Below are 24,976 nucleotides of genomic sequence, written 5' to 3'. Positions count from 1 at the left end.
ATCTTCACTGCCCAAATGTTCCAGAGCTGAGCCAATGAAATGACATCTGCTGTTGTCTTATCACCTCATCTTTCCCATCTGAATTGCCAAAGGTCAAATATTTTTAAGTACGAAGTTCATAGCTTTGATCCCCTTGCAGCCATATATTTCTGCAATGGCTGTTCGCACAACAGGGGCTTTGACACGATGTACCACTTATTCATTACTTTTGTCACCTTTAATCAATTGAGCAAAGCAGTCCCGGTTTCTTAGTGAGCTCACAAACAACAGGAATTCTGCAGATGCTGGAAATTCAAGCAACACACATAAAAGTTGCTGGTGAACGCAGCAGGCCAGGCAGCATCTCTAGGAAGAGGTGCAGTCAACGTTTCAGGCCGAGACCCTTCGTCTCTGCTGCTGCGTTCACCAGCAACTTTTATGTGTGTTGCTTCTTATTGAGCTACTGACTATTTTGGCCCTGCAGGAAATAATAGAAATAACTATTGGGTATAGATATTGTAGCTGAAAAAAGGAATTAACAGAATATTTTACGCAAAGTTTCCAGTATGAGATGTCTTTGTCAGCACACTACTTCCCGTACAACCAGGAATCCATGTATCTAGTGATTACAAACAACAGTTCCAAAAGACTTGGCCCCATTCAAGATATATAGAAGATGCATGGGGAAATAGGTGTTGCTGTGCCATTCATTAAGATCATGGCTAATTTGTCTGTATCAATGCTGTTTTCCAGCACTATCCCATTATTCCTTGATTAATGTTCAGAAATCTTCTGATTTGTAGTTTGAATGAGCATAATGACTGAATTTCCACAACCCTTCAGGCTAGAGAATTTCTCAAAGTTCACAATCAACTAAATATTGAAATTTGCATTAATTTCAGTTCCAAATACCCTTCCCCTTATTCTGAAGCTGTCCTCTCATCCTAGACTCCTTAGCTAGGGTAAACATTCTCTCTGTAGTTTGCCTGTAAAGAACTTTAATGATGTTGTATGTTTTGATGTAATCTTCTTGCGTTCTTCTAAATTAATGAGAATGCTGTCTCAGTTACCTACCACAATCCTGCCATTTCAGTAAGTTTTGCTTTATTGTGTATTATTCCCAGCTAAAGAGCCTAAAACTGCTCAGTACTCCAGTAATGACCTTGTCAAGTCCTTGCACAATTGCAATAGAATTCTTTACTCCTGTGTTTAAATTCTACAGTAAAAAGGTAATTGCTTGTTGCACTTGAATATCTGTCTTTGCGATTTCTTTTGAAGTACACCCATGTCCCTTGTAGCCTCAGCACTCAGTATCTCACCATTTCACAAATACACTGCTGTTCTGTTATGTTATGTGTGTGCCCAAGCGGGTAACTTCACCTTTTCTCTGTTGTTATTTATTGATTGATTGACATACAGCATGGAATAAGCCCTTCCAGCAATGCCCCAATTTAATCTTGGTCTAATCATGGGACAATCTACAATGAGCAATTAACCTACCAACCAGTACATCTTTTGAGCAATTAACCTACCAACCAGTACATCTTTTGAATAAGCCAGAGTCACAGGGAGAATGTACAAACTCCTTACTGGCAGCATCGGGAATAGAACCCGGATCACCAGAACTGTAAAATGTTGTGCTGACCACTACGCTACCATGTTTCACCTACACTATTTTTACTGTCTGTATGTCCTTTTCCGTACAAGGTAGCCACCTTATTTGGCATTCTATCTGCCTAAACATTTATACCCTCTGCCAAAGCACGTGATTCCATCTACAAAGTGCACAGTTACTAGTTGTTGAGTCTGTTTTGTCAGCACTGCCCAAATGTCAGGGAGCTTCAATCTAAATGTAGATAAAGATGCAGCCTTTATCTACATGTAGACCAAAGCTTGTTTGCATTTCCTTTTATGGATTTGGTGTTAAATCAGAAGTAAATGTATGGTACTGCATGTAAGATTTTTAATGTGACAGAGGGATTGACCCCGTTTTGTCAGTTCAGATTTGATGTTAGCACAATAAATCCCATCAAAATCTGTGTGAATTTGCTGAATCTTCTGTACTTGATTAGAGTTTAACAATTGATCAGAAGAGAAGGCTTTTCTTATCTTTTGACATGCTGAGTTGAGTATTTGACTCTCCTGTACCAGCTTGTTTTTTTTGTATCTCTTACTTATTAATCTGTTTGTTTAGAGATGCAGTGTAGAGTAGGGCCTTCTGGTCCTTCGAGCTGTGCTGCCCCAGTAACTCCTGACAGCCCCGATTTAATCTTAATCTAATCACAGGGCAATTTACAATGATGAATTAACCTACCCGGTGAGAAGAAACCAGAACATTCCACGGGAAGGACATACAGAGACTCCTTAGATTATACTGGAATTGAACTCCGAGTTCCGCCCCAAGTTGTAATAGTGTTGTGCAAACTGTTACACTACTGTGGTGTCCCACACCTGTAAGTTTGTTAGAGGGTTTTTTTTCTGTTCACTAGATCACATCCCTGCCAGAGCAGAGTGCAATGGATACCCAAGTTCTTGATGTATGATCCTTGATCAGTCATCATCGTCTTGCACTAAATGGCAAGTAAAAGTGTAGAAGCACGGTGCATTGGGCAATGTGTTGCATATGTAAGTTTATGGATGATCAGAAGAACATCTTCAGGTCAAAATGGCACAGAACAAAATAAAATCTTTTTGGCATGGAAGTAGGAATTGAAATACCACCATTATTGTATGCATTGTACAGACATCCCACCCTGTAAAAACTCATTTCAGGGAGGTCTGAACTGGAAGTCTCAACCTCATAGCAGTCTGTCAATAAATTTGTTAGTTTTGCAAGACATCAGATTCACAAGTGTTTTTTGAGACAGCTGACTTCTGAATTCTGTCTTAATGTGCCGTGTTCACAATAGCTGCTGTCTTGGTTGATGAGCTGGCATAGTTTTTTGCTATTTCTGGATCAGGAAACAGTTTCCTGAATAGCTTGCCTGTGTGCTTACACACCTGGAATGGCAGGTTATGCTCAACGATGAAAGATGTAAAGTACACTTCAGCTCCAGTGACCTTCTCTGTCAGACTTTGGTTTTCTGCTGAAAAGAACTGTGAAATACTTAAGCAGCCTTCCCTGCACTTAGCCTCCCTAATATGTTGTGGTCCTTAAAAGAAATAAAAGCATAAGGTGTATCCTTATTACAGGTGTGCGCCGCTTAACGTCCATTCGGACAACGTCCGATCGCATATACGTCTGTACTCACTCACTTACTCACTCACTCACAGACACACACTTCCTGCAATAGTTGGGATCAGAACTTACTTTTTTACGTCAAAATGGGGGATTTTATTACCATATATTACCATGTTATTTAATAAAGTGTAATTCAAAACGCATATTAAGTGAGCAGCACAGGTAAACAGTTCGCTGTCCTAATGATGAGACCTCAGTGGGGGGGCCAAGTATTTATTAAAATTGTTTTTTCTTCTGAAAATGACTGCGCTTAAACCCAGCCCATTGCGGGATTTGATGTACCTGTAAGTGGAAATGTTTCAGGGAAAAAAACCCCGAAGAATTTGCTTGCTGGGAGCACATTCTTAAAGATGTCTTAGCGGATGATTTTGGAATTTCGCTCCAATTTAAACCCCTTTAAGACACCAACACACCCCACCTGTATAGGACGGCTTCGCATAGTCAGGTTGTCACCGCCAGCCTTGGAAATTTCTTTGCCAGGCTTTTGTACTTCATCACCAACAGCTGTCCGGATCATTTCAGCGTCATTACAGACAGTAGTAACTGAACTGATGGACTGTGGAAGAGAGAGAGAGAGGTCAATTGTAAAGCCTGCCCACAGAGAAAACTGATAGGTCTACTTAGCACAAAGAGAGATCAAGCAGGATTCATTCATTTTCTTTCTTTTTTTTCCCCTCTCCCTCCCCCCTCTTAAAAAAAAATCGATTTCCGGGATATTGTATATCATTTGCGGGCATCAGGGAGCCACTGTCGATATGCGGGAGACTCCCGGAACTCCCGGGAGAGGTGGGATGTCTGACTGTATGTGGAAGTCTTTCTACCTCCAATGCTGATGCTCGATTAAATTCTATTGCATTTTTTTTTATATAAAGCAAATCCATAGACTGCTCAAAGATTTGGATTGACTGATCTGATGATACTTGCACAATTTGGAACTTGCTGCTGTTTTCCACTTTGCTCCTCTATCCATTTGTGTTCTTCTTCACCAATCTCTATTGACAAAGAATGCCCAATGTGTTTATCAGCTGATACAGAATTAATAGAAAGGATTATGGCAAATGTCAATATTCAAGAAGCTACTTGTACTACCTTGTACTTGTGTTTTGAAATGATACGTGTGAGTGGCATGCGAAGCCAAGCTTTTCACTTTATCTTGGTACATGTGATAATTTACCAATTACCAACCAATAAATTGCCTAAAAAAATAACTCTGATTTTAATTGTTTTCATTTTTTTCTTTTTCTTTTTAGGTCTAATGGCAATAAAGTGATTAATCATGGCTCTAATGATCCCAACAGTCAAGCTAAAATGGCTGGAGCATCTCAACAGCTCCTGGATCACAGAAGACAGCGAGTCCATTGCCACAAGAGAGGGCGTTTCTGTTTTGTATGATAAGCTAATTAGCAGTAAGGAAGTGGTACCATTACCACAGCAAGTGCTCTGCCTTAAGGGACCCCAGTTACCAGATTTTGAACGTGAGTCCCTCTCTAGCGATGAACAAGAACATTATTTGGATGCTCTCCTTAGTAGCCAGCTGGCTCTGGCAAAGATGGTGTGCTCAGATTCTCCATTTGCAGCAGCCCTTCGGAAACGATTATTAGTGTTGCAGCGTGTTTTTTATGCTCTTTCCAACAAATACCATGACAAAGGTAAAGTCAAACAGCAACAGCATTCACCAGAAAGCAGTTCTGGATCAGTAGATATCCATTCTGTCAGTGAACGGCCAAGATCCAGTACAGATGCTCTGATTGAGATGGGGGTTCGGACTGGATTGAGTTTATTGTTTGCACTATTACGACAGAACTGGATGACGCCTTCTACAGTGCCAGGACTGAACCTCTGCAATGATGTTATCAGTACAGCAATAGATGTGATTAGCTCATTACCACCATTGTCTTTAGCAAATGAAAGCAAAATTCCTCCAATGGGACTGGACTGCTTATCTCAAGTAACAACATTCCTAAAGGGAGTCACAATGCCGAACTCAGGAGCTGATATTTTGGGGCGAAGACTAGCATCAGAACTGCTCCTTGGTCTTGCAGCCCAGAGGGGTTCACTGCGATACTTTTTAGAGTGGATAGAAATGGCTTTGGCTGCGTCTGCTGTTGTTAGTACCATGGAAAAAACAAAACTATCTCTGAGTTGGGAGGGAATGATCAGCTATGATTGCTTCATGAGTATTCTCGTGCAAATGAGGCGTTCTTTGGTATGTATCAAATCTAATTTCATTTGAGAAAATGGTATTAAAAAGGCTGTTGTTTGCTTGACAGGAAAGAACATGTTGCTTTGAATATGTTAATTCCTTAAAGATTTTTTTAGCTGCACAATTCATGGGTCATTTAGTTTAAACATACAAGAATGATGCTAAGGGTATTGTTAATATTTAATGACAACTGCAATGGTATGCACAGTTGTCTACAGTAATGTGAAGAAACAATAAGATGGTTAACGTGTAAGCTTTGAAGTACCAGTAGAGGCCATCTAGTGGAGCAAGCCCAGCCCAAATGGGCGTGGTTCAACATTGTATAATATTTCCTCCTCCACCACTGTCCTGCGCTTGCCCCTGCTGTCTCCAGCTCCAAAACCTTCCCCACATATTCTCAATCAGTTTCCCAGGAAAAGTAAAAGAAATGGATAATTTAGTAAGAGTGGCTAAATGTATGTGAAATGTGGCAGGCAAACTATAAGAAAATAATAAATGGTTTTTATGTACAGAAATATTAGTGGTTCATAGAAGCAGCTTGTGGTTGTGAAAATTAAAAAAAAATATCAACAGGTGGAGTATATGTGTAATTGTCCATCTTAGCATGAACTTTGAGGAAGCATATTACAGTCGACCTTCACTAATCCGACTACCTGTAATCTGGTTCCTTTGATAATCCAGCACTGATTATGCTTAGTGTGATCCTTCTGTAATTCGGCATTTTCACTGATCCGGCACTCCTCAGGTCCCAATGGTGCCGGGTTAGTGAAGGTTGACCTGTATCTAAGTGGGAAGACGTTGCAGGACTCAAAGTGCAGAGGGAGCTGGGCATCCTCATGTACTGTTTGTAAAAGTTTAGTATGTAGATCCCACAAGCAATTAAACAAGCAATAGAAAAGAATGTTTATTGATAGAAAAGTAGAATGAAAAGTAGAAAGGTTGTGCTTCAATTATGTAGTGCATGATGAGGACACACTTGGAGCACTATGTTTGGTGTTGGTTTTCCTATTTGAAGAAGAATGTTTTTGCATTAGAAGCAGTTCAGAGAAAGACTTACTAAACTAATAACTGGAATAACAATGTTGTTTTATGAGGTTAGGTTGAACAGGTTAAACTTGTAGTGTTGGAGTTCAGGAAAGTGAGGACAGGCTTTATTGAAGCCTGTAAGATCTTTAAGGGTTTTGACTGAGTGAACATGGAGAAGATAATATCTTTTGTGAGAACACCAAGAATTAGGTGTCATTGTTTAAAATAAGGTAAGGTTTTTTTGGGGCTCATGAGGCTTGGTAAAAACTCTTCTTTCACATCCCTTTCAGTATATTTTAAGATGCAGGTAGGTGTTAATAAACAAGGGTAGGAGGAAAGGATTGGCCACGATTTTATTAATCAACAGAGCAGGCTTGAATGGATAGTGCTGTTGCTCTTAGTTTGTGAATTCATGTGTATATTATAGAAAGAGGAGTAATTGCTTTAGCTGAGGAAGTAGTTCTGAAAGTAATAGGGGACACTGTCAAAATAAAATGACTTGCACTCTGAAATGTAATGGGAAATCAGAGTGAAGATATCAGAGTGTCTGATCGATTTTAGACCTCACTGATTAATGGTGAGTTGCACAATAATAATAAAACAAGATCAAAATCTAATACGTTTGTAGAAAAATACAGAGAAAGACAGTATAAATTATGGTAATGAGTGTGAATTTATAAAAAGTGGGAGGACAAAATGACTGCATGTATGAATTATCAAATCTGTTTCACATGAATCTTCTAACTTAGTTAAAGAAGGTTGATTTTAGAATATCAAAAGGATTATGGCCAATGCTTTTCAGAAAGGGCAAATGTAAGCAATGATCAGTGGCCGACTGAATCCATACCAACTATCTTGCAATAATATTGCACTAATGCCAGAAGCAAGTTACAATGGTGAGTTAACCATTGTTTATTTAATATCTCAGTAATACTTGAGTAATATTGTAGATATTATTCCTAGGCTCCATGTTTTCTTTTGATTAGTTTTATGTTTAGGAGCTACAAAACCTAACAATTGCGATGAGGAAGTTTTTAAATGAACCCGAGAAGACTACCTACCTGTTGAAGAACAGCGAGATGTTCAATTTTTTTTTAATAAACAAGAAGTAAAACACCTGTTTCTTTGCGAAAGGAAGAGAGACGGTCATGTTTTTTTTTGGAAAAAGAAAGGCAGAAATAGTGAGTACCGGGTGATAATCATAAATTAAAAAAGAGCAGAAATAGCTGGCTACATAGACACATTTGATTGTACAACGAATAATCAGCTGATGTATACTAAACAAATTGAGCAGTATTTTGAAGCAAATGAAATAGCGGATGAGAAGTGATTGTCAGTTTTGGGTGGAAAAGCTTTTGCTGAGCAGTTTGACTGCTCTTAGCAAACCAGCTGAAATGAGCTTTGCTGATATTGTGAAAGAAATACAGTAACATTTAGAATTGAAACTGTTGTTGATTACAGAACGCTTTAAGTTTACATAAGCAGAATCAAAATGAAGGGGAGTCCATTTCAACGTACATTGCTGAATTGAAAATGTGTATTGTCAGTTCAGTAATAGGCTTAATGATGCAATGAAAGATTGTGTAATCTTACAAGAAAGCATTCAAAAATGGATCCTAACTGAAGCACAACTTGCATTTAACAAAAAAAGCAGTTGAAATTGTTGCACCAATGGAAACAGCAAAAAGGGATGCAATTGAGTTGCAGCCAGGAATGAAGGTGAGCGGAACAAAATTGCAACGTCTAAACAGAAGCCTGCCTGGCCAAACAAATTATGATACCGTTGTGGCAGGGGTTCGGGTACACCAGACCAATGCTGGTTTAAAGGTGAAACTTACAGAAAACGTAACAAAGTAAGGTGCATACAAAGAGAATGTTGGTGAGATAAAAATAAATGGACCTCACAGGTAAGAGAAAAAGATTAAAAAGTCAAGTTGCATCTTCAAAAAGAGTAGTAATCTGCATACTGTTGATGAAAAATTTGCTAATGATGACAGTGGCACAGAACAGGCTGGTCTTGAAATTTACAATATGAAAACTAACAATAGACAATGCACTATAGCTTACACAAGGTGTGAACAGTAAATTAATTAAAATGGAATTGGACACTGACTTGGCTGTTTCAGCCATTCCACAAAATGAATTCGAATGGCATTTCAAAGATACTGAACTGAAGCCTGTAGGTATCCAACTAAGAACTTATACTGGAGGAAAGATAACTCCTGTGGGAATGACATTCGTCACAGTGAAATACAACAATCAGCAAGACACATTGGGCTTGTATGTGTTTAAAAACAGGAGGGCCAGCAATGTGGAATCGCGATTGGCTAAGACAATTACAACCCATCCACCATTTCCATGCCCCATCCCTTGCAAAAGAGTCAACAGGAACCAAATTAAGAAAGGCACTGGATGATGCCACAGGTGTTCAAGGATGACATTAGAAAGTTCAGACATGTCAACTGTAAAATAGTGTAAAGTGAAAATGCCACATCCAAGTTTTACCAAGCCAGTCCAGTTCCTTATATCATCTGTGATAAAATAGCCAGTGAGCTAGATTGCAGGGAAGCTGAAGAAATTGCTTTCAAGGTTCATTACAGCCCATGGGCAACACCCCTGGTCCTGGTAGCCAAGAAGGAAGGGTCTGTCAGGACCTGTGGTGATTTTACAGTCACTATCAGCCCACTACTGAAAGTGTATCTATACCTTCTGCCCAGAATAGAAGATATATTTTGCAAACCTTTCTGAAGGAAAATACTTAAGCAAAGTGGATTTAGTTGAAGCCTACCTGCAAATGAAGATGGAACGAGAGTCCAAAGTATTCCTCAGTGTTAACACTCACAATGGGTTTATTGCTATAATAGGCAAATTTTTGAGTGACATCTGCACCAGCACTCTGGCAGAAAGCTATGGATCAGGTACTGCAATGCTGCCCAGGCATTCAGTGTTACCTGGATGACATGGTTGTTACCAGCAAGAATGACGAGAAACATCTCCGAGACCTCAAGACAGTGCTAAAAAGATTAGAAGGTTATGAGCTCAGAGCACAGTGCAACAAGTACAAATTCTTTAAACCAAGAATCACTTACTGTGGTTACACCATTGACACAGAAGGATTACACATGTGTGCTGAGAAAATTCTAGCAGTGGTGGATATCCCAATGCCAAAGGATGTGTCACTGTTGTGGTCCTTTTTAGGATTTGTCAATTACTATATCAAGTTCCTGCCAAACCTGGTTTAGAGCTCCATCTCTTGAACTTGTGACTACAGATCGGGAAGAAATGGCCATGGACAAAGCAATGTAAAGTGGCTTTCAAAAAGGTTACAGGAAATGGTGATGTCAGACATTATGATTCACATCATCCAGTGAACCTTGCCTCTGACACCTCGCCTTAGGGTATGGTTTCAGTCATGTCACCATGTCATGACAAATGGAAGTGGATGCCCCCATAGCCTTTGTATCATATTTCCTTACCGCAGCAGAGAAAAATTATGCACAGATTGACAGAGGCCTTGAGTCTGGTTCGGGGTGTAAAACGTTTCAACCAGTAGTTGTATGGGAGAGAGTTTATCCTCATTACTGATCATCAACCACTAGCGCCCATTTTCAATCCATGGAAGTGTGTTCCACTAACAGCAGCAGCATAAGTGCAGAGATGAGCTCTGTTTCTTGGAAGACACAATTACAAGATCGAATTCAAAGGATGACTAATTATGGGAATGCTGGTGGATTGTCCTGTTTACTCTTGCAAAAGGAAATGCCTGAAAAGTTTACAAAAGGTGCCACGCCTCTTGATGTATTCTTCCTAATGCAAGTTGAAAGTCTCCCTATTACGACAGAGATGATCCAAATGAAAACCAGAAGAGACCCCACACTATCTAGGGTCTACAAAATAACTGGTATGTGTAGCAGAAATTTTCACCAGTGCCAGGATGAACTTGCCCTTGATGGGGGGTGCCTTAAGTGGGGATTGGGAATTGTGCAATCCTAACAGAGAGCTAATGTGTTGGAGGAGCTGCATGTTTGCCACCTAGGCATGGTCAAATGAAGGCATTGGCTTGAAGCTTTGTCTTGTGGCCTGGGATAGATCAGCAGATCGAGCAGCTTGCTATGCACTGTTCGGGATGCCAACACGTCCAGAAGAAAGGTGCCCAGAGCTGTCAGAAACACTTCCTGCAGTTTTGGAGTCAACTTCTACAACTGCCATGGAGGAGGCCCCAGACCCTGAGGTTGTTTTACAGCCACAAATCTCACTTGCCAAGCAGAGTGACCCCACCTCCGGTCAGGAAAGACGTTTTCCCACAAGAGTAAGAAATTTTCCACTGATTAAATATTTGGGGCCTGAATGGGACAATTTAATAGTTTGGTAATATTTGAGCAATACTGTAAATGTACTTGAATAAACTTTCTCTGTTTATGTAATTATTACAGATTATATGTGAACGCCAAACGTCATTACACCACCACATCATAAGTGTGCGCCTCAGTAAAGTTAAAAAGAAGGGTAGACATATTATTTCTGGCTCTGTGTTTTTCTTTTGATTGGTTTTGTTTTGTAGGTAATAGTAACCTACCAATCTGTGCATCATGGGATATAGGAGCTGAAAGGTCACAAGGTCACAGGTGAAGGGGCAGTCTCCACGCAGACAGCATTGGAAGTTCTGATTGAACCCAGGTTGCTGGAACTATGAGGCAGTATCGTTCTGGCTGTGACATTATGCTGTCCCATTGCTTCATATGTGGATTTTGCCACAACTTCAGATAACCAAATCTATTTTTTTTTCCAAGATGAAAATAAATAATCAAGGCATAGTTATCTGTAGAAGACTACATCACTTAACACTTATAGAATGTTACAGCACAGGCTGCAATTTTGTCCGTTGAATGTCATGACTCTTTTGAAGAGCTATCCAGTTATACCCACACACTCACTCTTTTCCATATCCCTGTGATTTATTTTCTGATATTTAGCCAGGTCCATTAATGAATATGCAGGTACACTTCCACTGAGCCGTACAATTCAAATCATAATCGCTTGTTGAGTAAAAATATATTTTTCACGCAGCTTAGACCGTAATGTTATTGACATTTCACCCATTTATAAAAACTTATCTTTCTTTGTAAACCCATCATGATTTTAAGACCTTTGAGTCTTCTCAGCCTTCCCTTCACTTGGAATAACTTCTGCTTTCCTGGTTTATCTCTGTAATAGTTTTCCCTCATCTCCTGTGTGTAACTGTAACAAATTTCATGTGCCTATCCCAGAGATACTCCTTTCTGAAAGTTTAAAAGGTTAGACTGATAGTTTCCATGATAAATATGAGTGTGCTGAGTTTTACTACATGTAATTTTAGAGGAGTAATAGAACACTGAGGAGCTGGGAAATTTGAACATTAGAGGACATGTCTTTAAGAGGGGGTAAGTTGCAAAGTACAGTAGAGACTTGTTATGGAAATTGACAGGGCACTCAGAATTTTATCAGGTGTATTAGAATACACAAAGAGATGAAGTTATACAAGAGATGATTCAGATAATCAAGCTATTTTACAGAATTATTTCAAAATGAAGGCAGAAGTCATTTGAGAGTGGAGAGAAGATCATTTGAGGCTTCATCGGGATAAGGGCTTTCTCATTTAATGGAAAATAGAATAGATTGTTTGAGGTGTTTAAAATTTATGAAGTTTTTGCAGAATGTAAAAGAATGTGAAAAAAAGAATGTAAAAGAATGCCACAGGAAACAGTTGAGGCCAGTTCATTGGCTATATTTAAGAGGGAGTTAGATATGGCCCTTGTGGCTACGGGGGCTAGGGGGTATGGAGGGAAGGCTGGGGCGGGGTTCTGAGTTGGATGATCAGCCATGATCATAATAAATGGCGGTGCAGGCTCGAAGGGCCGAATGGCCTACTCCTGCACCTATTTTCTATGTTTCTATGTAAGGAATGGAAGCAAAAGCAGTTATTTAGATTACCTCCATAAGATTGTAGCTGATATTTTCCCTTTAGTACCACGTTCATAACCTAAGCCCATAGCCCTGTTTCCATTAACATTCAAAAATCTATTATTCTGTAGGGATTTCGAAGGATATGTTAACTTTGTGTTGAAGAAATTTCTTGTCATTTCGGTCCTGAACGTCCAAATCCTAATGGTGAGATTTTTCCCTGCTGGGATATCTGAAACATCTTCCCCGTGTTCGCTTAGAAATAATGTTGGCTTGTTCAGTGAGATTGCTGTAGATATTGCCTTCTGTCATGTATGTATAGAGTTGCATGCACTACAGATATCAGAACATTATTTACGGATTAGTTGCCCTCTTTACATTTATTATGTTTCCATTGCTCTGCTATCAGTATTTATTGAGGCAATTGTTTCACCTTTTTAGTTTAACAGCACAAACAGATACGGTATGATTGATGTCCATTGTTCCACCTAATTTAGAGGGGAGGAGGAAATTTTGAGAAATGTTGAAATTGCCCAGTCATTTCATTTTCTCTCTGTCTATACTTGGCCACAACCTTTCCTGCTTTGGGATTATTCTGAGTCTCTCCCATGCAACTGTGGCAACCACACTGATACCCCTGATCTATTTGTACCGCATTTTGTGAGGCATCAACTTTACTGGCTGAAATTTGACAAAATTTTGATAGGTTGTCCAAACTTTTCTTTTCATAGGGTTCATCAGCTGATAGGAGTCAGTGGCGAGAACCTACTAGGACACCCGATGGCTTGTGCTCATTATATGAGGCAGCTCTCTGCCTCTTTGAAGAGGTATGGAAGAAAGTTCCATGCATATTTTGTTGATTTAATTATTTCAACTAATTGTCTAACAGACTTGTTTTGGAACTGTTTTATGCTCATAGTGTACTTGTGCAGATATACGGTATTACATCTCCATTGAATTACTTTTGCATTATAGAAGCTTACATTGGCAAATGTATAAGCAGTTAAGTAAGTTGAATGTTCCTGTCGATGAGATTACTTGTTTTTGTTAATTTTGAGTTCTAAAGCTTAAAACTGATTGTTTGCTTTGTCTTTGGTTTTAGGTTTGTCGAATGGCATCGGATTACTCTAGGACATGTGCAAGCCCCGATAGTTTGCAGAGTGGTGATACTCCAATGGTGTCAGAAACATGTGAAGTATATGTGTGGGGTAGTAACAGCAGTCATCAGCTAGTTGAAGGAACACAGGAAAAAATTCTGCAGCCTAAACTAGCCCTAAGTTTTGCTGATGCACAAACTGTAAGTAGAGAAGTTACATCTCCTCTGTTCTTTAGTTTCAGAACTGGCACGTGTTACAATAAAAGAGGAATTGTGTTGAGCTGTTGGGGTAAATACATCAAGAATTGACTAGATGTATCTACCAGAGACACAACATATATCTACAGTGTTTTTTAGTCATCTTGTGAATATTTTGGTAGATAAGCTTTTGAAGAAGAGAAAGCATTAATTTGCATGAAGAAGCTTTTGGGAATATTGTATCAACACACATAAGAGTTGCTGGTGAACGCAGCAGGCCAGGCAGCATCTCTAGGAAGAGGTGCAGTCGACGTTTCAGGCCGAGACCCTTTGTCAGGACTAAGGGTCTCGGCCTGAAACGTCGACTGCACCTCTTCCTAGAGATGCTGCCTGGCCTGCTGTGTTCACCAGCAACTTTTATGTGTGTTGCTTGAATTTCCAGCATCTGCAGAATTCCTGTTGTTTGGGAATATTGTATAATGTTTTTGCAAATGGGTTGGAACATTTAATTTCAATAATTTATTTTGAAATATGTTCTGATTATGTTGTCATTATATGTGTTAAGTGAACTTACTGAAAAGTGATTTATCTCCTTTGGTAAAATTCCATCTTCAGCATCTTTTGGCCATTTCAGTAAAACTCTTATAATCTAGCATCCTTATGACTTTGGTGGCCAGGCTTGAAGATTTTCTGGACCATTGGCTATTATTCTTATCATACCTCAACACACTTCTAATTCATGTTTAGTGTAATAAATGTGCCAGTGAACCCATTAAATGGAAAGTGAAAATGGAGATTAGTGCTCTGGTATATTGAAAGGGAATTTGGGAAACGGAGACCCTGGTGAGTTTAAAGAGAGTGCAAGTAAAGGGACCTTGGTGAGTTTAATGGGAACATGGGGAATAGGACCCTACTAAACCATTGAGACTACCAAACAATGAGATAGCAGATTACAGGAGATTTACTGCAATAATAATAATACAAACTCTATTGACCATGAACAAGCACAGTTACCTTCCCTGTGTGAGATGTGACTTCTTGATCCCCTTTCCCCTTTGCCTTAATTTTTATGAGAGCTTCTTGATGATGACTTGGTCACATTTTGCCTTGAAATCAACTCCCCTTAATATTTGAATTTAGCTCTTTATTCCATGTTTAGTGAAAGTTTTTGTTGCGGTGAGTAGGTTATTGGTGAATAAGTACCACTTCATAGCACTCAAAATTTTCTGATGATTTAGAGTAGATTTACTGGATAGTAATCAACCCAACTGGATTTTTTTTCTGTTTTCTTTTGAAACAGGACAAAATTGGATGCGTTTCCATATTGTAGGGTCACTGTTATTGTATTGTACTGTGATAATTTTACCGGAGATGTGGTGACTTCTAAAATACAACTTTTCATGCTATAGCCCAGATATTTTCTGTTGCCGTAGACTTTGCTATATAGACTTCTCTCAACTATTTGATAAACAATAAACCAGAAAATGCTGGAAAAGCAGAATGGTCATGTAATGTAGCTAATGTCCACAAAGAGAGAAACAGTCCAAATGTTTCAGGTCAGAAACCCTTTGTTGGCAGTTGATGTAAGTTGGAGAAAAATGAATTGGTTGAAGATTGGCTTGCATGATGGTGAAAATCTTTGGGAGGAAGCTGCAACAGCTTATCCATGTAACACATCTCTTTGAACAAGATTACAAATTAGGCTTAACAACTTAAAGTTGCCACAACATTTTCACATAGGCCTGGTGTTGCGCCTGTTATGTTCTGCCACAGACCTCATTGAACCAGTGTTGATGCTTCTAACATGAGGCAGGTGCCTAAAAATTAGGTTACAAATTGTAGGTTTCTTCTATTGATAGTCTTCAACATCTAATGAATGCCCAATCCTTAATTGTCCATTTATCCCATTTAACATTATTGTAGTGCCCAAGTATCTTTGTGTTGACAGACCTTGCAGGCATAAATATTGTTCTGATTCTTAAAGAGAATTTGAATCTGGTTTAGTACCACCAGCATATGTCATGAAGTTTATTGTTTTTGTGGCAGCAGTACATTGCAATACATAATAATAACTACAGAATTACAGGAAGTGTATGTGTAGCAGAGGGGAAGAAGCTGTTCCTGAATCATTGAGAGTGTGCCTTCAGACTTTTGTACCTCCTTCCTGATGGTAGCAGTGAGAAGAGGGCATGTCCTGGGTGATTCGGCTCCTTAATGATGGATGCTGCCTATGAGGAGGATTTGTAAGTAGTTTGCTTTAGCATCGTTGAAGATGTAGGAATGAGAATTGTGTTTTAGCATAGCCTGCATGAAATGTTCTTTGACAAGGACTCGCATGTCAGACTAGTCACTGAACTAAAAGTCTAGGGATCCAGGGAATATTAATAAGTTTGATACAAGATTGGTTCAATAACACGGAGTAATGGTTGAAAGCTGTTTGCACTTTACTTTCTTAAGGGTCAGTGCTTGTTCTCATGCTTGTCTAATACAGATTTAAATGGAGATGGTATTATTAAGTTTACTGACGTCATAAAATTTGGCTTTGTGGTTGATGGTCAAAAAAAGACAGCAAAGTCCAGCAAGGTGTCATTGGATTAGACATTTGGGCATAAAGTTGTTAAATGCAATTCAAATTGAAACATCAGGTGATGCATTTGAGGAGAATAGAGAAAGGAAAATGATACACAGTAAATAGAATTCTAAAAAGTGTTGGTGAACATAGACTTTGAATTGCATGAGCAGTTCTTGAAGTTAGTAGGGTGGGTTTAGATAAGTAAGATGCCTTCCTCTCTTGGTAAATAGTTTGAAATTGTGGAGTAATTAAATGCTTGAACTCTTTCAAACCAAGTGCAGAAGAGCTGGAGGACTGTATTTTTCTGGTGGCTAGGACAGGGATAATGTTATTGCATTAGGATTTGAGGATGTGTCCACGCTGCTGAATTTCAGCTGTAAGGAAATAATTGAGTAGGGCAAGGTTATTGAAAAATAAGAGCTGAAGAGAGATTGAATTACATATAATTAAGGATTGAAACAGGCTTAACAGAAGGATTCATTTCTCTTGAATGCTCAATATCATGGAAAAATAGGCTTCATAGTAAAATAATTTGAATCATAGGAACATTTTTCATCAAGATTGTTGTAAATCTGGAACTTGAAGCCTTAAAGTGTGGTGGAAACAGAAACCTTAATCAAATTTATCAAGTATTTGGTTATGTATGTGAATGGTCTACTCTTCCATGGCTGTTCGCTGAGACATGGAAAAAGGATTTAGTTGGATCTCCCTCATAAATGTGATGGGATGAATGGATTCCTCCCTTGCTCTAAATTCCCATGACTGTATGAAAACAATTAATGAGCAATTAACATTTTCAGGTTCAAGAAGATCAGTATTTTTGTTTAAATTGCATGCATGTCACCATTCAACTTGTAGTTTACTTTCCCAAATGTCTAAGAGAAAAATCTGATGCCTAATGATAATGGATCTTTAAAACAGTATGTTTCTTTACTATTTAGTTCTGCGATTTTTATGATAAATGGTTGCAAATAATGATTTTTTTTATGCGCGGTATCTTTTCAAATCTCTATATAGTGTAATTCAGTTAATTGTGGTGGAATTCTTCTTTCTCACTTAGATTGAAGCTGGACAGTATTGCACATTTGTCATAGCATCTGATGGGTCAGTAAGGGCATGTGGCAAAGGCAGTTATGGAAGGCTTGGTCTTGGTGATTCAAATAATCAATCAACCCTGAAGAAATTAAATTTTGAACCACATCGAGCTATCAAAAAAATCTCCTCGTCAAAAGGCTCGGATGGTCATACTTTGGCATTTACCACTGAGGGAGAAGTCTTCAGCTGGGGCGATGGAGACTATGGAAAACTTGGGCATGGTAACAGTTCAACACAGAAATACCCCAAACTAATTCAAGGACCTCTGCAAGGAAAGGTAAACTGTAGTGAAAAGTTTTGGAAGAATTTATTTCTTGTCTGATTGTTGATGATGAAAAGGAATAATTGATTTGTAAATTATTCCCAGAATAATGGTTAAAACTATAATAACTCCCATCTGTTTTAAATCAAAATGAAATATTTCAATTGCTTTGTGGCTCTTTAAGTTGATGTCCTTTTATGTTCTTTTAAAGGCTGTTGTATGTGTCTCTGCTGGCTACAGACACAGTTCAGCTGTCACAGAAGATGGTGAATTGTATACGTGGGGTGAAGGAGACTTTGGAAGATTAGGTAAGGTTGGTTAGCTTTTAAATTTGCCTGATTATAGGTGGATTGCATACAGAAATTGGCAACACGAGTAATGAACTTCATGACAGTCTTGAGTTGAACAAAGAAAATTAGTTTGGTTTTGTTTGAGTATAATGTCAACCATGCGAATTAGCTGATGTGTAACAAAGCACAATTGAGATAGAAAATGCTATTCGTGATATAACTTGAATAGCTTTAAGTATCTGTGCTTAATTTGAACCCAACAATTCAATGACAGATTTGGTCATGTAAAGTAACCGTGTGGGCACCTTATTAATAACAATGGAGCCTTGCAGTTATAACCACTCATGGGGAAGGCTTCAGGAGTAAATCCAGTGGAAAGATCTGGAGCTGGAGTCCCTAAGGCAGTCTTGTGTTAAATTCAACGCTGACTGGCAACCTAGTGACACCGCTGGTGCCAAACTGTATTGGTTTCTGCCGTTCTTTTGGATTTGTCAGTTATGTGGAGAGGGTAGCCTCCTGCATGGGCAACAGCTTGCTCTCCATATTGTACTGCCCTGGCATGCGTGCAGCTTCACTAGACAGCAAGGACGCAACATCCATGGTCGACCCTGGCCAACTGAGGTCTTATAGAGAATAATAGGAAAGTAAGTATAAGAAGTGGTAAGCACGTTTCTTGCCAGTGTCCCGGTTAGTTAGATAACTATCAGGTCACCTCTCATCCTCTGTCGCTCCAAGGAGAAAATGCTGAGTTCACTCAACCTATTCTCATAAGGCATGCTCCCCCAATCCAGGCAACATCCTTGTAAATCTCCTCTGCGCCCTTTCTATGGTTTCCACATTCTTCCTGTAGTGAGGCGACCAGAACTGAGCGCAGTACTCCAAGTGGGGTCTGACCCAGGTCCTGTATAGCTGCAACATTACCTCTCAGCTTCTAAACTCAATCCCATGATTAATGAAGGCCAATGCACCATATGCCGCCTTAACCACAGAGTCAACTTGCGCAGCAACTTTTAGTGTCCTATGGACTCGGACCCCAAGATCCCTCTGATCCTCCTCACTGCCAAGAGTCTTACCATTAATACTATGTTCTGCCATCATATTTGACCTACCAAAATGAACCACCTCACACTTACCTGGGTTAAACTCCATCTGCCACTTCTTAGCCCAGTTTTGCATCCTATCAGTATCCCACTGTAACCTCTGACAGCCCTCCACACTATCCACAACACCCCCAACCTTTGTGTCATCAGCAAATTTATTAACCCATCCCTTCTCTTCATGATTTTTATAAATGACCTGGATGAGGAAGTGAAGGGGTCCCAGAACGGATCCCTGAGGCACACCACTGGTGACTGACCGACCTCCTTGCAGAATATGACCTGTCAACAACCATTCTTTGCCTTCTGTGGGCAAGCCAGTTCTGGATCCACAAAGCAATTTCCCCTTGGATCCCATGCCTCCTCACTTTCTCAATAAACCTTGCATGGGGTACCTTATCAAATGCCTTGCTGAAATCCATATACATTACATCTACTGCTCTACCTTCATCAATGTGTTTAGTCACATCCTCAAAAAATTCAATCAAGCTCTTAAGGCATGACCTGCTTTTGACAAAACCATGCTGACTATTCCTAATCACATTATGCCTCTCCAAATGTTCATAAATCCTGTCGCTCAGGATCTTTTCCATCAACTTAAACCACTGAAGTAAGACTCACTGGTCTATAATTTCCTGAGCTATCTCTGCTCCCTTTCTTGAATAATGGAACAACATCCACAACCCTCCAATCCTCCGGAACCTCTCTCGTCTCCATTGATAATGCAAAGATCATCACCAGAGGCTCAGCAATTTCCTCCCTCGCCTCCCCCAGTAGCCTGGGGCACATTTCGTCCCGTCCCGGTGACTTATCCAACTTGATGCTTTCTGAAAGCTCCAACACATCCTCTTTCTTAATATCTATATGTTTAACTTTTTCGGTCTGCTGTACATCATCCCTTACAATCGCCAGAATCCTTTTCCATAGTGAATACTGAAGCATATAATACTGAGTAATATGAAACAAAAGAGGGCAAGTGAGAGTGAGGAACTTAAAATAATTATTTAAAATATCAAACAACTTAATAGAACTAAAGGATGATGTTATAGAGTCATGTGACATTGATAAAGGCCTTACAGCGCTACTCATCCATGTTCATTGAGATGTTCAGTTTAGTTAATCCCCATTTTCCTGGATTTGGCTCATAGACCTCTATTCCTTTTCAATTCACGTACCTGACCTAAATGCTGTTAAACATTGTGAGTTACCTATTTACCCAGGGATTTCTCCTCCATAATCTTCTGCAGTTTACATATTACCAGCGGCTGACTATAATTAAGCACTTGAGATACTGCATGATGCCGTCTCCAAACAAGGAACAGTCTATCCCGACTCATTTCAATTCATGGTCGGGGAATTCAACCAGGCTTGTTTGAAGAAAATCCTGCCCAAATAACCTGTAATACCAGATGTTCCAACATACTAGACCACTGCCATGCGATACGTTTTCTTGCAGGCATTCACAGTAAAACAAAGACATACGATAGAATCAGTGAAAAACTTTACAAAGACTGACAAACAACCAATGCAAAAGAAGACAAACTGTGCAAACATAATAATAAAATAAATAATACTGAGAACAAGTTGTTGAGTCTGTAGGTTATGGAATCAGTTCATTGTTGAGGTGAGTGAAGTTATTCACACTGGTTCCGGAGCCTGATGGTTAAAGGTTAATGACTGTTCCCAAACCTGGTGGTGTAGGGCCTAAAGTTTCTGTACCTCCTTCCCCATGGCAACATTGAGAAGAGAGCATGGGCTGGGAGCATGGGAGTTTTGGTGATGGATGCTGTGTTCTTGTGGCAGCATTTCTTGTAGATGTGTTCAATGGTGCAGAGAGCTTTTCCTGTGATGTACTAGGTAGGCATTTCCATTCTTGGGCATTGGTGTTTCTGTGCCAGACCATGATACAACCAGTCAGGATACTCTCCACTGTGCATCTGTAGAAGCTTGTCAAAGTATTAAATAATGTGCCAAATCTGTGCAAACTTCTAAGCAAGCAGAGACAGTTTCTTATCTTTGAAATGGTACTTGCATGTTGGTCCCAGGACAGATCCTTTGATATGATAATGCCAAAGAATTTAAAATTACTGACCCATTTCCCCTCTGATCCCTAATGAGGGCAAGCTCATGGCCTCCTGGTTCTTCTTTCTGTAGTCAATAATCAGCTCTTTGTTTGGGCTGACATTGGGTGAAAGGTTGTTTTTGTGGTGGCATTCAACCAAATTTTCAATCTCCCTCCTATATGGCAATTTGTCCTCCCCTTTGATTCAGCCAACAACAGTGGTGTCATCAGCAAACTTGAATATAGCATTGCAGCTGTATTTAACTTTATAGTGATAAGTATGAGGTAAGTAGAGCAAGGGGCTAAGCACACAGCCTTGTGGTGCACCTGTGCTGATGGGGATTGTGAGGGAGATGTTGTTGGTAATCTGTAATGACCAGAGTCAGCAAGAAAGGAAATTGAGAATCCAATTATACATGGAGATATCAAGAAAGCAGATCAGAGATGCCTCCTAATGTTGTTTCCTGTGATAAATAAACAGTTGGGCCTATACTCATGGGGTTAGAGGAATAAGAATGAAATTGCAGAGCCTTAGCTGAAAAATAAAACAATTGTACTAGCTGGAATTCAAAACGCAAACACGAGGAAATCTGCAGATGCTGGAAATTCAAGCAACACACACAAAATGCTGGTGGAACGCAGCAGGCCAAGCAGCATCCATAGGAAGAAGCACAGTCGACGTTTTAGGCCGAGACCCTTCGTCCGTCAACTGTGCTTCTTCCTATGGATGCTGCCTGGCCTGCTGCATTCCACCAGCGTTCTGTGTGTGTTGCAGGAATTGAAAATGTTAACGCTATTTCTCTTTCCTTGGTTGCTGCTTTACCTGCCCTGTTTCCAGAAGTTTTTTAAAGTTTGGAGTCATAAAGTCATACAACATGGAAACAGACCATTCAGCCCACTATGTTCATGTTGGCTAGTGTATACCATAGATTTTGGGGTGCTTTTTGAGGGTATAGCTTCACTCTGTTTCTCCTCATTTGGTAATCCAGGTCTAGGGGTTGTTGATTCAGAGTCCATTTCAGACTGAGTTGAGGGGGAATTTCTCACCTTGCATGTCATGATGTGCAGGATCGTTATTAATACTCGGAAATGGGTAATTTTTAAATTTTTCTTTCCCCAACTGATGGGAGTTGAGCATTATGAAGACCAGGCAAGAAAATAAAGTAAAACCATTGATCATATCAACCAGGATCTTATTGAAGAGAGGGCTTCTTAGTTCTTATATGATTGTTATGTTTTCATATAAAATTGATAATGAAACATGGTTTGTATCTTGCAGGACATCTTCTGAACTGTGGAATATTTCTGTTCTTTTGGTAATTGCCATATGTACCTGTCCAAAGTAGCAGGAATAATGCAGATATGCAGATTGTTGTACAACTCATATTTGGCATCACTTCTGTTTTGAATAGAATTGCTTTTATGTAACTACCCCACGTACAAAATCTAGCCCGAACAGCAAGAAAGAGCCTTGCTTCTGTCTTTTCAAAAATTATTTGATGGTGTGTTGCAAGGTCTATTTGATCAGAGTTCAGTGGTGTCAGCCACAGAGTACTATGTATCTGCAACTCTCTGGGAATTTGTGACAATTTTTGAAGCCACCATTAGAGAGGATGTTTTTCTTGTGGTCTTGCTGGATCGCCAACTCGACCAAGAGCTGAAGGAAATCGGAGGTGATGAGCTTTCAGAATCAGCATCGTTTATTATCACTGGGATATGTCGTGAAATTTGTTCTTTTACGGCAGCAGTACAGTGCAATACATAATAAAAGCTATACAATGAGAAATGTATACTATATAACAAAATAGATTAAACAGTTTAAAAAGAGAGCAAAATAAAAAAAAATAGTGAGGTTTTGTACATGGGTTCATTGTCTAATCAGAAATCTGATGGCAGAGGGGAGGAAGCTGTTCCTAAAATGTTGAGTGTGTCTTTTCAGGCCCCTATACCAGCTCCTTGATGATTGCAATGAGAAAAGGGCATGCCCTGTGTCACGGAAGTCCTTAATGATGGATGCTGCCATTTTGAAGCATCACCTTTTGAAGGTGTCGTTGACGCTGGGGAGGCTAGTGTCCATGATGGACTGGCAGCATCTCTAGGAAGAGGTACAGTCGATGTTTCGGGCCGAGACCCTTCGTCAGGACTAACTGAAAGAAGAGATAGTAAGAGATTTGAGAGGGGGAGGGGGAAATCCAAAATGATAGGAGAAGACAGGAGGGGGAGGGATGGAGCTCAGAGCTGGAAAGTTGATTGGCAAAAGGGATATGAGAAGATCATGGGACGGGAGGCCTAGGGAGAAAGAAAGGGGGAGGGGCCTGACGCCTTTCTAGAATTCACCCTCTTGAAAGATGTTTTGACGTTGGCCTCTGAGACAGAGATCCCAGGGTCGCCAGGTGATCCCAGGGATCATTTTGCACAGGTGTGGTTGTATTCGTCCTTTCAAAGTGTTCATAAAAGGTGTTGAGCTCATCTGAGTGTGAAGCAGCACAGCCATTCATGATGTTAGGTTTCACCTTGTAGGAAGTAATGGCCTGTAAACCCTGCCAGAGCTGATGTGCATCAGATTTTGTCTCTAACCTCAATCATAATTATTTTAAGAGCAAAACCACAGCTTTCTGTTAATTATAGCTGGATTTGTTTGTGGAGATTCCTCTATGAGTAGCTGAAAGAGTATGGGATGGTGGATTCTAGTTTGAAGGGTTTATTCCCCAAGATGAATTTTAGGGGTTGTGTGTCTGAAGGCTATGATATTTGAAAGGGATATTGGCAGCAAACATCTATTAGAATTGTAACCTTGTATTCTTCCCAGTGCTTCACTCTGATAAGTGGAAGATCAGTTGCTGGACTGAACTTAAAGACATTGGATCCTTTAAGCAGATTCCAGCATGTTCATGCATATTATCTCATGGGTATTCTCTGCTCAAGGCAGGGAAGCTTCATTTCCAGAGCGTGTACCACTACTTTTGCCCAGATTGCAGGCTGGTTACTGTAATAGGAAGGGAGAGGTTAATTAGACCCTTGTGATACTCTGTTCCATATGTCAACCTGGAGTTTTTCATCAGTTAGAACAGCTTGCATTCCCCGAAGGTGCAGATAATGTGTGATCACTGACACTCCATTCTTGTCAGTAGTGTTATGCAACTGGTAAGCATGCTGAAGTTGCTTGCTGTTCTCCCCTTATTTTGTCTTATGTACTAATTGGACGAATGGATCGGGGTAAGGAAAAACTAGCCCCGTTGCCATAGTATTTCACTTCAGGGTGGCCTCTGGGAATTGCAATTAAAAGTGTAGTCATGTGGTCACGTGTGCTGTTAGGGCTTGCCTATAACTCCGTGGTTCAATTCCTAATGTCAGGGCTAAAGAAGTGCAGTGTGTTTGAATGTAGACACAAGACTGCATAAGCTGGAGTCTGGAGCAATGCACAAAATGCTGGGTGACCTCAGTGAGGTCAGGCAGTGTCTGTGGATAGTCCGTTTCCCTCCACAGATGCTGCCTTACTTGCTGAGTTCCTCCCAGCATTGAATATAGCATGAATTTGGTATTTAGTAGTCAGAACTGGGGTTCACATAACAATGTTTGTGCATTGGGAGTCTTCTGCCTGTGCTGTGATGGAAACCTCTTCCAACGTTATGCCCTGGTTGGACCCTGTTATGCTATCATGCAGTTGGCCACTGTTTCTATGCTGAAAGGGTAAATGATAAATTCCAAGCTTCATGGAAACCCTTTCAAAATTGGAGCTAGGTGCCTGCTACACAGGTACCTTCAAGCAGGCCTTGTCATAAAATTTGAAGTTGGTTTATTATTGTTATATGTCTATGGAGATGCAGTGCAAAAGGTTTATTTTGCATGTCATCCATAGAGATCATTTTATCATATCAGCTCATTGAGGGATAAGGGAAAAGGGAAAAGCAATAA

The 24,976-nt window shown here is 39.9% G+C and overlaps 1 protein-coding gene across 7 annotated transcripts in view; it reads left to right on the top strand.

Moving 5' to 3' along the window:
• The window catches only part of herc1 (HECT and RLD domain containing E3 ubiquitin protein ligase family member 1), a 273,938-nt gene that overhangs the window by 41,289 nt on the left and 207,673 nt on the right, over positions 1-24,976 (top strand). For all 7 annotated transcript variants that reach the window (XM_072282232.1, XM_072282231.1, XM_072282229.1 and 4 more), the window contains 5 exons: positions 4,471-5,426; positions 13,121-13,216; positions 13,492-13,686; positions 17,316-17,627; positions 17,824-17,920. In XM_072282232.1, coding sequence (XP_072138333.1) covers positions 4,497-5,426; positions 13,121-13,216; positions 13,492-13,686; positions 17,316-17,627; positions 17,824-17,920 — 1,630 coding nt within the window. In that variant the 5' untranslated portion in view covers positions 4,471-4,496. The remainder of the gene's footprint in view (positions 1-4,470; positions 5,427-13,120; positions 13,217-13,491; positions 13,687-17,315; positions 17,628-17,823; positions 17,921-24,976) is intronic.

The sequence above is a fragment of the Mobula birostris genome, chromosome 18 (assembly GCF_030028105.1).
Source record: "Mobula birostris isolate sMobBir1 chromosome 18, sMobBir1.hap1, whole genome shotgun sequence".
Lineage (NCBI taxonomy): Eukaryota > Metazoa > Chordata > Chondrichthyes > Myliobatiformes > Myliobatidae > Mobula > Mobula birostris.
This window is presented reverse-complemented; position numbering and strand designations above follow the sequence as displayed.